Genomic DNA, 14739 nt, shown 5'->3' on the forward strand with positions numbered 1-14739 from the left:
ACATTTTGCAGACAACAACAATAATAATTAAAGTAATTAACAAATTATTCAAACGGAACAAATAATTTTCTTAGAATTTGTTTTATATTTAAAAAATTCATTTCATTAAGGACTAAGTGCAATGACATATCGTCACGTAATTAAGACTCTCTTATTAGGAAAGACTATCAGTCTAAATTGTTAATTTCAATTTTGCTTTCCAATAGAACAGTATAAAGATAAGAGAGAATCATCAGTCATTTATAAACATTTCCAAGTGTTGCTTTAAATATTGGAGTAAACAAGATAACATTGTTGATTATAGTACTGGAGTCACATTACAGCCTTGAGTATTAACATCAGGATTGACAAATTGCATTCTCTTTTTTCCCAGAACTACATTTTCACATTGTCACATGAGTCTACAGTGTTACATGTTCGCAGACTAAAATTACAGAATATGTAACTTACATATTCTGATATTACATATACTGAAGTTACAGAATATGTGATTTATACAAGGTAAAACGCCTCAAAACATTGTAAGAGTTGTTTCTCCTGCTTATCATTTGCTATTTTGAAATAAAATAAGTTAAAAACAAAGTATTTGTGGAATACGTATTTTTTAAAGTTGCTTGATATGCTTGGCAAAAATAAAACTTTCATTTAGTATATATCTGTATTTTAGTATCATTTACACAGTAAACTCTAACACTTAAAAAAAGGAAACTGTATATCTCTTATTTATTTGGAGAAGATAAACTTATTACAAAAGGAATGGAAAAGAATATGCCAAATCAAAGTAAAATTTCAAATATGTCCATCAAGAAAATATACATTATACCCTTTCCAAGATTGTTAGCTTTTGAATAAGAATGCAAAGCAAAACAGGTACAGACACTTGATGGTAAACGACAGATTGGTTTTGTGCACAGATATTGAATAGACCCCTCTCTTTATCAGCATGACATGGAAGACTTAGAAACAAGGCTTTAAGAAGCTTTTAAAAACAAGTGCTTTTTAAAAATTGAAAGAATATGGTAATCTTGCTGACTAGGAAATATAAGTAAATGCTGTTGCAGCTACCTGCCATAAAATGTAAATATCTTAAAGTAGTTAAATGACCAGATTGCTAATGCTACTACAGAAAAAGCTGAACAGCTGTCTAGTCTAAATTTATCACCTTGGTGCACTCTTTGCAATTAAATACTTTAATGCACACAAACAAGAAACCAGTAAAGCATATAGAAAAATGTTTTGGCTAATGTTTTCTTTTTCATGCAAATATGTGCTGTACATGTAATAAATATATTTTCGTTTGCTGGAAAATGCTCTTCTGTGCTCTAACAAAGTATTCAGTAATGGCAGGTTCAATGTTTATTAAGGTGTCTAATGGATACAGGTCTTTCACATGTCTTAACTGAAAGTTCTGTAAGCTTCACTAGATGACAAAAGAACCTCACAAGTCAATATCACATGTTAACTTTTAGAATTTACTGAGCCCATATTTTCAATTGTATCAAATATGTGAGATAACTTACATAATTATAGGCATCCTCATCATAGCTAAACAGGTTCATAATGGAGTATGCACAGTGAACAGGAGGGGAGGGAATGTGGGAGGTCATGATGGGGTTCAAGATATGTATAACTAATCAAGAATATGGAATTTATTTTTATAGTCAGGAAAATTATTTAATGGGTGCATGCTTTGAGAGCGTAAATATTGAAAGGCGTGGGAGGAAAATAAGGTAATAGAAATCAATTATTATTGTTTTCCAAATATAGGCTTAATGACATGTACCAGTAGAAAGGGATTTTTATGCCTCGTCCTACTGGGGCTTTAGAAAAATTCATGCATTGTGGACTTTTAGAAACAAGAGTCTTTTCTGAAAGATATTTGTGTATTGTATAAAAGGGTCAATTTCAATAATTCCTTGAATCATAGTGCATCTAAGGCTTCCTTGATAACATAAGACAGAAGGTCACCAATTCTGTAATTTTAGCCACTGGAAAAACTGTCAAGACTTAACAGGTGAAGAGGAGTGTTCATTAGAAATAAGGCAGCTCAATCTCCAAATTCTTTGTAATTCTCGACAATAAAAATGCTGTAATTTTAGTGAACAAATATACTCTGAATCTGTGAGTTTGCTTTTTATTGCAAGCTTTTAAATTCATCATTTGTTTTCACATTTTTCATTTAATCATTTTGTATAAACGCAGCTTTCAATATCAAAATTGAATGTTTCCATGTAAAACAAAAGTCCTTAGCATGACTATAAAGAATTTGGGGAAGGGCTAGAACATTCATATATTCAAAGACAGAGACGGAATGAAGCAATGGAAAGATATGCAATTGTGCTGGCAGGAAATACAGGCCCATGTTTGTGGGAAGTTGGAGAGATGAATTCCCACCTGGAGATGTTTAGCTTCGCACTCAGGAGGATCTGTGCCCATCCTTACTGTCTGACTTCAGACTCCTGGATGTATGTAGTTGTGCTCAGAGAGAGGAAAGGGGAAACAACACCCCGTTTTCCATGTCCCGTGATCAGCTATGATTGGGCTTCTCTATATTATTCTCTCTCACTGCTAAAGAAATTTTGAGGTTTTTTTTTTTTTGCCAACTTCAAACAAGCTAACAGTAGGGACTAAACAAAAAGCAAAACACTTTGAATACAACAGCTGTGCCAGGAAAGAAACAAAAATATTAAAATCTGAGGAGAGTGTATAATTTCTGCATTAATTTGAGGTGGGTTTTTTTTGGCACTATCAATACATTTGGTAAGTTTGAAAAGCCATTCTGTCAACATTAACATACGTTAAAATGTTTATACAGTCCAACTTTAAGTGTAAATTTAAATTCCAGCAAATAAATACCATACCTGGTTTTGGCTTCTTTTGGTATTTTGATTTTCTTATTATTAGGTTTTTGGTTTTTTTGTGTTTTTTTTTTTTCAGATTTTTAAATTGACTGCAACATGCTCAAGTAGACTTTCTAGTCGATTCGCCCAAATTCCAACAGGAATTGGTTTATAAATTGGTTCCAACTGGAACTGGTCATTTGGAATTTCCAGCATGGGAAATTATTTTATATGTGCCTTGATAAATACCCTAAATTACAAATCAATGTGTCTAAATCTAATGAAGAAAACAAAAGGTACTGTTATGTAAATGCTGAGCTTAAAAATATCTATATGACTGGGCATCTAATAACCATCTAGACTTAAGGGCATAATGTACTTTTTTTTTTTGCCCCTTATTTAGCATCAAATGACAACAGCCCATAAGCACAGTAAATACTGTGCTGTACTTGCCAAGTTAAGATGATTGGTTTATCCTAGCAGTGCTATGGCAAATTGTCAACAGATGAATTTTTTGTTTGCTTCTCCAGACTCAAAGCCTATGTCGGGAGTCATGGCTATATCCCCCAGGCGATCCTCGGTTCCTATGGGGTTTGTATGTGTCCTGGTATGAGTCAGGGTAATCTTCTTCCACAAGAGGGTAATGATCTCGGCTATGCTGGGAACTGGAAGACAAGCGGTTCCTACTCTTCCGAGCCCGTTCATTGTGATAATTTTCATCAGAGGTCATTAGACTTCGTCTTTCAATTGGAGAGTTCTCCGTGGAGTGGTTGCTGTGCCTCATACGCTGACTCTAAAAATATCAGATAGTTCATTGGTTACATCATGTCAGTTTCATTCATCTAGAAGATGTAAATGCATGTAAAACAGTAGGGTCTGTACAATAAAATGCTAAATATCTGACTTAATAAAGCATTTTGATGCACAAATGGTCTACTCAAAAGATCTAGTCTATTTTATTTGGGGCACAACATGCAAAGATACGAAAATGCTGATAGTTTGTGAATTTAATTACATGATGCTACACAACTATGCTTCCTATTAAAAATAGAAATTTGAAAGTTAACTGCTGAATGGAACTTAATGTATCTATGAAGACCTAATAACTCCACTTCTACTGCAAAAATGAGGATCATTTTACTATTGGGAAATAAGTTAAAGTTCAGAATAGCGTCTGCTATTTTATTTCTCTCTTGAACTGATACAATCTTTCTTCCCCTGAAGTCACACACTTCACCTTTATCTAGCTGAATGTTCCTTATACCTTTTAAAAATATTTTCGTGCAATTATGATTTGTGCTGCCCATAAAATAATGTGTTTGTTTCTTCATCATACATAAATGTTAAGGCTCTCAGCAATATTCTTTCCAATGGAGTATGCAATAATTCTAGAGCTGGCTAACTGATATTTACAATTCTTGCTTCCTCCACTGAAATGTCCTGCAAAAATTATCTTCAGATATAAACTAAATTCCTTTAATACCATTAATTGAAATTAATACCGTCAAACACTTATTTGATGGCTCAGAAACTGTTATTCAACATTTTCCTTCAAATCATGGGAAAACATGTATCATAGCTATGTCTCTCTACTTAGGTAGGTCACCTCAGTCAAGAAACAGGATCCTGATGAAACCAAGGACCCATATACATTTCCTCTAAGGGACACTCACCTTCACACAGCGGGAAAATCATTCAACGGCCACAGCCGGTGCCTTTAACCCTAGCCAGGAGTCTAACAATTAAATACCCAGGATAAAGGGCATCATGTTAACTCACGTGAAACTGGGAGAACCCCCCTAGGTGGATGTCTTAGAGGTGATGAGTCTATTCATAAACAAAGTGCATTTCGCTTCTACCTACATTAGAGAAGCATATTGCTTCGTGCATCCATTTCTCATCCCACCATGTACAATTTAGAGCCAATCCAAACTAGTCAGTGGAGATACTACACTTGGCTTAGCACATAGGCAGTGAGATCAGGCAAGAGATGGTCCTGGTGCATACAAATATACCGTATATTACACAAGCACATTTCCCATGTTCATTTCCAGCCTCAAAGCTATTCGTTTATAGGGCAGTTTTTTGTTTACAAAGATGAAATTTTGCAGCAAAGTAATACAGTTAGAATAGCATTTCAGAGAGTGCCCTTTCTCTGAGAGTTAACTCTACGTGATCTACAATTACGATTATCATTGTAACCCATGAATATAAAACTAGTCATGATACAAGAGGCCTCAATTGACTATGTGTTCCTTAGCTAGCTGTGGGTTGGACTACATTCCAGCAGGCTCTTGATAAATGGTAAATAATAATTGATTTAGAAAGGCAAAATTCACTTTGTATCACAATGTCTCTGGCTCGTCACACCTAGCCCTGAGTGAAGCACTAGAAGAGCAGAAGAGAAAGCCTCTTCCTCCTGCACTTGCCCCCAGCCTCCCTAAAGGACACCTGCCATAGCCACTGACCAAGATGGACGCCCACACAAGAAAACTCAAGGATCTGTCACTGTTTCCCAACACAGTGGGCTCGACTCATGTCCACGTTCTGTACTGAGCAAGCTAGGGGACAGGCCTGGCAGCCTGTGGGGCAGGATTAGTTAAGGGCAGTCAAAAGGTCCATCTGCCCCAAAACATCTTACTTAGCTTGCCATGGTGTCTTACACTGCCACCAATGTATAATCTTTAAGAAGTGACCTGGAGAGATAATGGGCAGTTGCACTGAGTAGGGAGTAAGTATCCTGGTAGAGTTTAGACACAGGAGGGATTAATTTGTCTAAGTAAAAGTCATTATACATTAACAGAGAGCAAAGTTCTTTGGCAAGGGCCACTGTGGGTAACTTTGCCTAGGGTAGACGATGGTGAGGTAATATTTTGGATTTTTTTTTTTAATATAATGCCCACCCATGTTTCCCTCTTCAGATTAAGGATAATCCAGTTTCATCCCAATCAAGTTCTCTGCAGAATCTTCAACGTAAGGCTGTAAAAACATGGGTGGAAAGTGACAATACCTGTAATCCGGAAATTGCTGTGGGATATGGTGAGAGTGCAGTTGAACCCAAATTCCTCCCGAGCAGAGGGGTCATGGGGGTGCTACCGGTTGTGTGGGCAGCACGCCAGTAGGCTTCAAGGTACTCTCCCAGATGTTCACATGCATCTTCCAGCTGATTTTCATCCAGTATAACATCAAACATTTCCTGCAGATGACAAGAAAAAAATCCATTTTGGGGTGCCTGGGTGGCTCAGTCATTAAGCGTCTGCCTTCAGCTCAGGTCATGATCCCAGGGTCCTGGGATCGGGTCCCACATCGGGCTCCCTGCTCGGCAGGAAGCCTGCTTCTCACTCTCCCACTCCCCCTGCTTGTGTTCCCTCTCTTGCTGTGTCTCTCTCTGTCAAATAAATAAATAAAATCTTTAAAAAAAAAAAAAGAAAAAGAAAAAATCCATTTTATTTATACCTCAGGTTTTAGGCAACGAAACCTAAAATTCCACTTAATGCAGATAATAGCATTTCTAATATCTAGTACCAAATATCACTTTTGAGGGGCTGGACTGGCAGTTTCTAAAATTAAAGTCAAGTGAGGTGCTGCACAGTTAACCAAGTGCAAATTTGGACATTGACACAAAAATGGGAGTGCTCATTCAATGCTTAGATCTTTCATTATTTAGAAGAAAAAGATGAGGTGAGTGTACAAGTATTATATGCAGAATATAGCAAAAACATTCATATTTATCCAGCGATTTATCCATAGAGCTCAATTACACTTACTTCAGAATACAAGAGAAGCAAGTTAATAGCATTGAAAGAGGAGTTCTAAAAACGTTTTGGGCAATGACCATATCATTGGAACAAATATTTCATCTTCCAAAGTAACTATGTTGAAGGGAATAACATTTACTAAGATAATTTTCAGAATGCCTGTGAAAATGTTATCTGTCTCATGATAAAATAATAAGGAAAGAAGATTTAGGATTAATACTAGAAAACCACATTAATGTGATTTCTGCTACCAAAAGATCATTGTGTGAAACAGTTAAAACAAGGACCAGGAGTATTTAATCGTGGAAGGAAGGGGTGTCATACAGCAAGTGTCTGGTATCCGTGTTTCTGTCAGTAAGGATTCTGTCCAACATCTGGCCTATAATCAGGAAGTGTTTTTCCACCCCAAAGGAGCAAAGTGGCACTTGAGAGTCACTGCAGTGTGGCTGGGAACACAGACAGGATGGAAAGTTCGAAAACAGTGGCCCCTCGCAAAGAGAAAAGCCATCCCATAGCTAAGGGAAAGCACACTCCCAACTCCAAACAGCTGGATTCAAACCTTCCCTCTCGCACCATCACTGCCACTCCCTACCTCCTTTTAAGCTCATTCTGCCAAGATAAGAACCTGCCACTAATGAATCCAATACAGGGTTACTGCCATCAGCAATGCTACTGTGGCCAGATTGTAGGTTCATGGCGACTGGACAACTATGAGTTGGTGATAGGTTAGCTGACTCACTCTCCTCGGTGTGAGGCTTCCCTCAAGCAGAAGTCACCATGGAAACCACCTCTTTCCCAACATTTACTATTTGAATGTTTTCATCACATTGATCTCTACTGAACATTTTGACCTTAATTTGCAAAGCAGTTTGAAAGTCAGTGAGAAATGTTTAATAGTGAGAAATGTTCAGCAACTAGGCATAGAATAAGGTGACTTCAGTCCAAACTGATTGGTATTTGAGAAGACTCAGCCAATTCATGTAGAAACCTTTCCCGGGCACCTGGGTCAGTCTATTGAGCAACTGACTCCCGATTTCAGCTCAGGTCATGATCTCAGAGTCGTGAGACTGAGCCCTGTGTTGGGGCTCTGCGCTGGGCGTGGAGCCTGCTTAAGATTCTCTCTCTTCCTCTGCCCCTACCCCCTCAGGAAAAAAAAAAAGAAAAAGAAACCTTTCCTCTTATTAGTAGATTTCAGATTTTTTTTTGCATATTTTATTTATTCATAAAATATTTACTCAGTGCCTATTTTGTGCTAGGCATTGTTAAGTATACCGTGGCAAAGAATATAGACATTGTCGCTATCCTCAAGAAACTCCCCTCTTCTAGTGGGAGACACAAGTATTAAAATCCTTAATACTCCAAGTCACACTGTGACTTTAATTCAGAACAATTAAAGAGACTGAGCCAGTGAATGTTCAGAGCTGCAGTTTAAGTTCGGAATTTAGAAGGAAGCCCAGAGACACAGGTGAAAGTCGAACTTACGAGGGAGGGGAAATTATAAGTAAGTCAAAGAATTCTATCTGTAGAGGGAAGAGAAGAGATAAAGAGAAGACTCAATGGGAGAAAGAGACCATGTGGCCCATGAGAGAATGGAAAAAGAGCTGGTTCCTACAGTGTCAGTCAACATATATCCTTACGATAATTCCCCTGTTCCACAAAAGTAACTCAAGGGAAGGGCGCCTGGGTGGCTCAGTTGGTTAAGCAGCTGCCTTCGGCTCAGGTCATGATCCCAGGGTCCTGGGATCGAGCCCCGCATCAGGCTCCCTGCTCCGCGGGAAGCCTGCTTCTCCCTCTCCCACGCCCCCTGCTTGTGTTCCCTCTCTCGCTGTCTCTCTCTCTGTCTGTCAAATAAATAAATAAAATCTTAAAAAAAAAAAAAAAAGTAACTCAAGGGAATTTCCACCTCTGGCCATCAAAAGCCCCCAGGCCCCGTTAATGTAACCCATCAACAGGTACAGACGTCGGATCTGAGAACTGTCCCTCGTGCTCTGATACGAACTTGCATTCTCTGACAGCACTGCAGCACTAACTTGAGTGGGACAAGAACAGTCCCCCCGCCGCCCCCCCCCGAAAGAGTATGCACAGACTCAGAAAGATGACCCAGGAAGAAGGATGACACTGGGCAGCCCAGGAATGAAGGCCCACTCTGTCAGCCACTGCACACTAAAACTGTTCACAAATTCTAAACTGTATGTGATTTGGAGTCTGTGGTTTATATAATTTCATTTATGTTAACTGTATACTTCACTTACATAGGTCTCATTCTATAATGTGGGTTCTCAACAACGTGTAGTCTCAAAACCTCTTTTTTTTGCTTTCACAAAGTCCCAAGTGAAAGAACCCTCCAAGGAGCCCTGGACTGAGGGTCCAGACTATCACAGTCAGGACAACTAAGCCCAGAAAGGGAAAAACCAGGTAGGCAGCCCCCACTAAAGGGTATTATTTGAATAATGTTTATATCCACTTCAGTGTTCCACATGTTACACGGTCATTCTGCAGATACAATTAAACATACACTTTATTACAAGTCATTTTAATAAAGTATTCCTCTTTGCCAATGGACAGAATTTGTACCTATCAGCACATGGCTATTTGCTCAAGCCTCAGTCATTTCTAGGAAACGATGCTTTTGCACCTGCTAAAAAGATAGCTGTATGATAGAAGATGATTTGAAACTGCTTTTATGCTTTCAAAAGCACAGAGGAAAGCAAATTTCGGTTTCTGAATGAATACTGACATATGTGTCTCATTTTCAACTAAGAAGAATTTCACAGCCTGTGTATCTGTGACAATTTTTCTCTTCAACTGTTTAGGAAATAACACAGCTGATGAGACCAGAGTGTTAGAATGTGAGTATAAGGGCATACATTTTTAAAAGAAATTATACATGAAATTCAAAGAGAAGCAGCCCCATGAATTATGCAAATCAGCTTTGCCAATTTTTCAAAAATTTAAAGGTTCAAGTCTAATTAGTTCCTTACTGTGCAATACGTGAGACCTCCAGCATGGGGTTTGGATTCAGACAGCTATCTAATCAGCGGCAGAGGGTGTGGGAAATGGGACAGTCACAGGCAGTAGAGAGGGACCCACTCAATGATAGCATGCCCTTGGTGAATGCTGAAGATAGGGGAACATGAAGCTGTTTGCCAAGCTCTGCCACAGCAAACATCTCTGACATACTGGGACGGGGTATTTTCTTTAGCTGAGGTGGGCAGAAATAGTGCGGCTGCTAAAGTAAATACATCATGAGCAGAGGAGTCAAAACAAACTCTTGGAAAACCAGGCACAGCAGGTGCCTTTTCTGGATAAGCTTGTTGGGCAAAATGAAATACTAAAGCATTATAAATATAAGAACAGTGAAAACTAGGCCTCCAGCTCACCCAGTGGTTCAGAGAACTAGACGAAAGGGACCAGGGAAAGCAAAGACTGATGCTGAATTCAATGGAAAGGAAGATCTGCAATAGCTTTTAAGAAAATTTTAAGTACTTAACGATCTGTCTAGTTGTCCATTCACAGAGCAAAGTTTCCCAGAGAAGGCACCCGAATCAAGGCTGATCCTGATCTGCCTGGGACTGAGTGTTTTGGGGTACTTCGGACTATCAGTGTCCAAATCTGGAAAATTCGGGGGGGGGAGTGGGACAGTCGGTCACCCTAGTTTTTACAGAAGATAGAGCACTTTTCAGTTCCTACACTGAGAATTGGAGCAGGTTCTGTTTATTTCTTTTACACTCCTTTGGGCGGGGAGATACTGAGACAGAGTGGACAGGTCTTTCTTTATGACTATGAAATCCATCCTTTCTAGCATAGAGGGGAGGGTCTCATGAAACCTAACATATAATTTGTAATATGTTTTATCTAGGATGTTGCTATTGAACATTTCCTAATAAAAAGTTTATAAAACTTAGAAATTAATTTTGCAATTTAATTTTAACTTTTTTTTTAAGTTGGTGCATTACAGAATACTAGCTAGGCATGAGAGTAAATACAGATAAACTCTCCCACGGGATGTGCATCACTTTATATTTATTTATTGTGCATAGATAAAACCTCAGGTGGGTCATCTTTCCTATTTCTAAGAGGAAAAAAGAAATAATAGGGGTAAGTACACTTTTATTTCTTTGCTCCTAGAATATAGAGATCCTGAATCCACTACCATTTTAAAAAAAAAATGGCAGATACAATTCAGTAAAATAAAATGGCTGAATGACAAATATGTAATGCTAATTATAAAATAACCAACCAATGTTTCTTTCATATTGCAAGTGCATTCTTGATATTATTAAAGCTTTTGAAGTCCTGAGTACTTAACTCACTGGTCAGCTAGTGATGGGAAACTGGATGTTAAATTAAAAGAATCTTGAAAGATTTAGGAAGTCTTATGGGGGATAAAAGAAAGCCTACCAATATTATGGGCTCTAGCAGTTCATCTCAGGCAGTTTCCAGCTTTAATAAGCTGAACGGGAAAAGACAATCAGAATTCTTGCCACTAATTTCAGGGGCAAAACATAAAAGCAAAGAATATCAATGACTTTGATCCCTTGTAGTTCCTCTCTTAACAGTCTGTGACGTTCATCATGAACCCATGCACATTTCCTCACCACACCCCTCCATCCTGTCCATTCCTATTCTTCACAAATTACAACATCTCCCAGTGTTATTGTCTGTAGAAGAGACACCCAGTGTTTTTGTTAAGTTCAAATTAATGAATGCTTTAAATCATAGCACTGGTGGGAGCGCTCAGTTGGTGGGGTATCCAAGTTGGGTGGCCAAAATCCCCACAATAAGAGTAGTCTCCTTTGGATGGAGAGAAACTAGATCCCGTGCAGCCTTGTTTCATGAAGGAAACCTCTCAAATTGATTATTCTCTTTTTCAAAAACATTATTCTGAATTAAACCGTGGACGCCCAGGGGCTCTGTAATAATGAAAGCACCACTGGGGACAGTTACTTTAAATAGATGGGTGAGGGGCGCCTGGGTGGCTCAGTCGGTTGAGCGGCTGCCTTCGGCTCGGGTCATGATCCCGGGGTCCTGGGATCGAGCCCCGCGTCGGGCTCCCTGCTCCACGGGAAGCCTGCTTCTCCCTCTCCCACTCCCCCTGCTTGTGTTCCCTCTCTCACTGTGTTTCTCTATGTCAAATAAATTAATTCAAAAATTTTAAAAAAAAAGAAAGAAAACAAGGTAATATTTAAACTGTGATTGAAATTATGCAATTAGGGGCACCTGGGTGGCTCAGTCAGTAAAGCGGCTGCCTTCGGCTCAGGTCATGATCCCGGGGTCCTGGGATCGAGCCCCGCGTCGGGCTCCCTGCTCAGCGGAGAGCCTGCTTCTCCCTCTCCCTCTGCCTGCCTCTCTGCCTACTTGTGCTCTCTCTCTATCTCTCTGACAAATAAATAAATAAAATCTTAAAAAAAGAAATAGATGGGTGAATCCACACAATTCTAAATAATTTACATAAAATGGCTGGAAAAGGGCAGTGGAAAATTACTACCATGATAGCAATATGGTTAAGGATACCGGGCACTACCATTCACTTCAGAGTTCTTGTGTTTACTAGAATAAGTCTGAGTCTATTCGGCAATGGAAAATAAAGGGTGACAGAAGAGAACTCCAGTGGTTACTGTAATGTTAGAGGTTTGCAAGACTCCGTGAGGAGATGAGTTCCCCTCTTGCAGAGAGAGCGATCAATGTCATTTTACATGCTCAAAAAAATTACACAGCTCAAAGAGCCACAGGGTCATCTTATAGTAACACAAGCCAACTTGTAACTAAGTAGGATTAAGGGATTATATTTCCTTTATATATTCAATTGTCTGCCTGTCTGCCTTTTTTTTTTTTAAGGGTTATTGATTGTGTCATTTTTTATTTTTATTTTTTTAAGATTTTATTTATTTATTTGACAGAGAGAGACACAGCGAGAGAGGGAACACAAGCAGGGGAAGCAGGAGAGGGAGAAGCAGGCTTCCCGCCGAGCAGGGAGCCCGATGTGGGGCTCGATCCCAGACCCTGGGATCATGACCTGAGCCGAAGGCAGACGCTTAATGACTGAGCCACCCAGGCGCCCCTGCCTGTCTGCTTTTCTCACCATGTATTATGAGGCTCTTATTATCACAGTAGTGGGGCGATATGAACTTTGGTCTTCTTAAAATGTACTATTTTTCAATTTCTCTGAAAAGGAAAAGGGTACTAATACCCAGTAGAAGCAAAATGAAATCTCACAATACAATGTAGAGACGGATATTCCAATTAAAAATTCAGGCTGGTCATATTAAAAAAAAAAAGTGGGTCCTAGTCTCATTGGCTCCTTTTCTGTCTGCATCCCACCCTTTTTTTTTTTCTGTGAATCCAGAGCAGGCAATGAAGCAAAGTCTTCCCTCTTCCAGAATACAACTGTCTGTGGCAGATTAAATATGGCCACAAATTCTTTGACACTCTGTCCCCTGAGATGGAGGGTTTAATGTCCTCTCTCCTTGAATCCGGGCAGCTCCTGTGACTCCTTTGCTAGCAGAACGCTGTACTATTATCTAAGGCCATTATCTAAGCTTAAGAGATTGGACTTCTTGGCTCTTGGAGCCCTGGGAGCTGCCCTGTAAGAAGCCTGTATTGCCGTCGGAGAGATGCCATGGAAAGGCCCTGAGACCACGTGGAGAGAAAGAGGAGCTGGCTAAGCCCAGCCTTCTAGGCATCCCTGCTCAGGGACCATGTCAGCCACCAGCTGAATACCACCAAGTGCTCATGTTGGAAGTCACTAAGTTTGAGGGAACTTTACTGCACAGTCACAGATAACCAAAACCTTGTCCTAGAACAAGGGTGGCAACTTTGGTGGGCTGGCTACATGGGGGCTGCTTCTATAAACAAAGTCTGACCGGAACACTCCCATTCATTTACGTATTACGAGTAGCTGCTTTCCTGCTACCAAAGCGGAGTTGGGTAGTCTTGTGAAGACCATATGGCCCAAAAACCTAAAATATATACTTTCTGGCCCTTACTGAAAAAGTCTGCAGACTCCTCTCTTAAAAGAAGCTTTACCTATGAAACCCATGCTTCTCTTTCCAGAATATATAGTAACCAGTTTGCTGCCATTCACTATCTTATGCTGACTTTGGCCAAGGTTTATGTACTTTGGAAAGCCAGTTCACCTCTCTTGGTCTCAGTTCCCTCATTTGAAAAATGAGGTGGTTGGACTGGATCAGTCCTTCCCCAGAAGTGTTCCATGAAACACTAAATCCACAGGATGCTCTGCGAAAAATGGTTCTGTAGGCAAATTTATGGGAACCACCGTATACTATCCTGATGGAGGTATAAAATACTCATGAGCATATGAAGTCTTCTGCAGTAGAAAAACCAGTTTAGCTTTGTTTACATAGTGTTTTCTCAAACATTGTTGGTATCAGAGCTCTTTCCCTATAGCACCTGCTGACATCACATGAAGCCCATATTGGGAAGAACACTCCAGGAAACACTAGACTGGGTGCTCTTCAAGGTTCCTTTTTGCTTCGACAATCCCTGGGTGTAGGATTCATTTTTCTGGCTACAGAGAGCTAGCTTTTTTTCAGTACTCTTTTAGATCTCCCTTTCTAAAGACTGATGCCTTTAATTTCTTAGCAATGTGTGACTCTGCCAGTATAATTTGCTGACTTTTCAGATTGGAGATGCAGTGGCCAATTAAACAAGTTGTAAATTCTCCTAGAGGAACTAAAATGACACAGTGATCACCAGTCTTTCAGTGACAATTATAATTATGGGTCTTAAAGTAAAGCAGGAACAAATGCAGGCACATTTTTAGATTACTACTAGTTTTATAATCCAAAGATCTTTTTCACATGTGCCAACACAGAGTGTAAAATTCCTTCTTAGCATTACAAACGCTATTCAAAGAAGATCAAATGAACATGTTTAATAATGCAAGCAGTGTTTAGAAAATATTAAATACAAAGTAACCTTACTTATCCAGACTGCTTGTTTAATATTTCAAGTTATCTGATCAATTACATAAAACAGGAATTTGCTGCTGAGATATAATAGAGCAAGGCTGTCTTGCCAGTGCATGAGGCTGTTTTGAGATTCCTGACATATGGATAAATCCTAAGATATCTCACAGTATTATCTGCATTTAAGTATGCACATATATTTTCTTGGTGCCA

At 39.3% G+C, this 14739-nt stretch overlaps 1 protein-coding gene across 3 annotated transcripts in view; it reads right to left on the reverse strand.

Moving 5' to 3' along the window:
* Positions 1-3219: 3219 nt before the first annotated feature.
* CACNB4 (calcium voltage-gated channel auxiliary subunit beta 4) overlaps positions 3220-14739 on the reverse strand; it is a 236575-nt gene continuing 225055 nt past the window's right edge. For 2 of the 3 annotated variants that reach the window (XM_021702867.1, XM_021702868.1), the window contains exons 13-14: positions 5851-6036; positions 3373-3633 (exon numbers count right to left, since the gene is read on the reverse strand). In XM_021702867.1, coding sequence (XP_021558542.1) covers positions 3373-3633; positions 5851-6036 — 447 coding nt within the window. Of the gene's footprint in view, positions 3634-5850; positions 6037-14739 lie in introns of all 3 variants that reach the window. The other variant, XM_021702869.1, reaches the window with a different exon arrangement.

Source organism: Neomonachus schauinslandi, chromosome 3 (assembly GCF_002201575.2).
Source record: "Neomonachus schauinslandi chromosome 3, ASM220157v2, whole genome shotgun sequence".
Classification (NCBI taxonomy): Eukaryota; Metazoa; Chordata; class Mammalia; order Carnivora; family Phocidae; genus Neomonachus; species Neomonachus schauinslandi.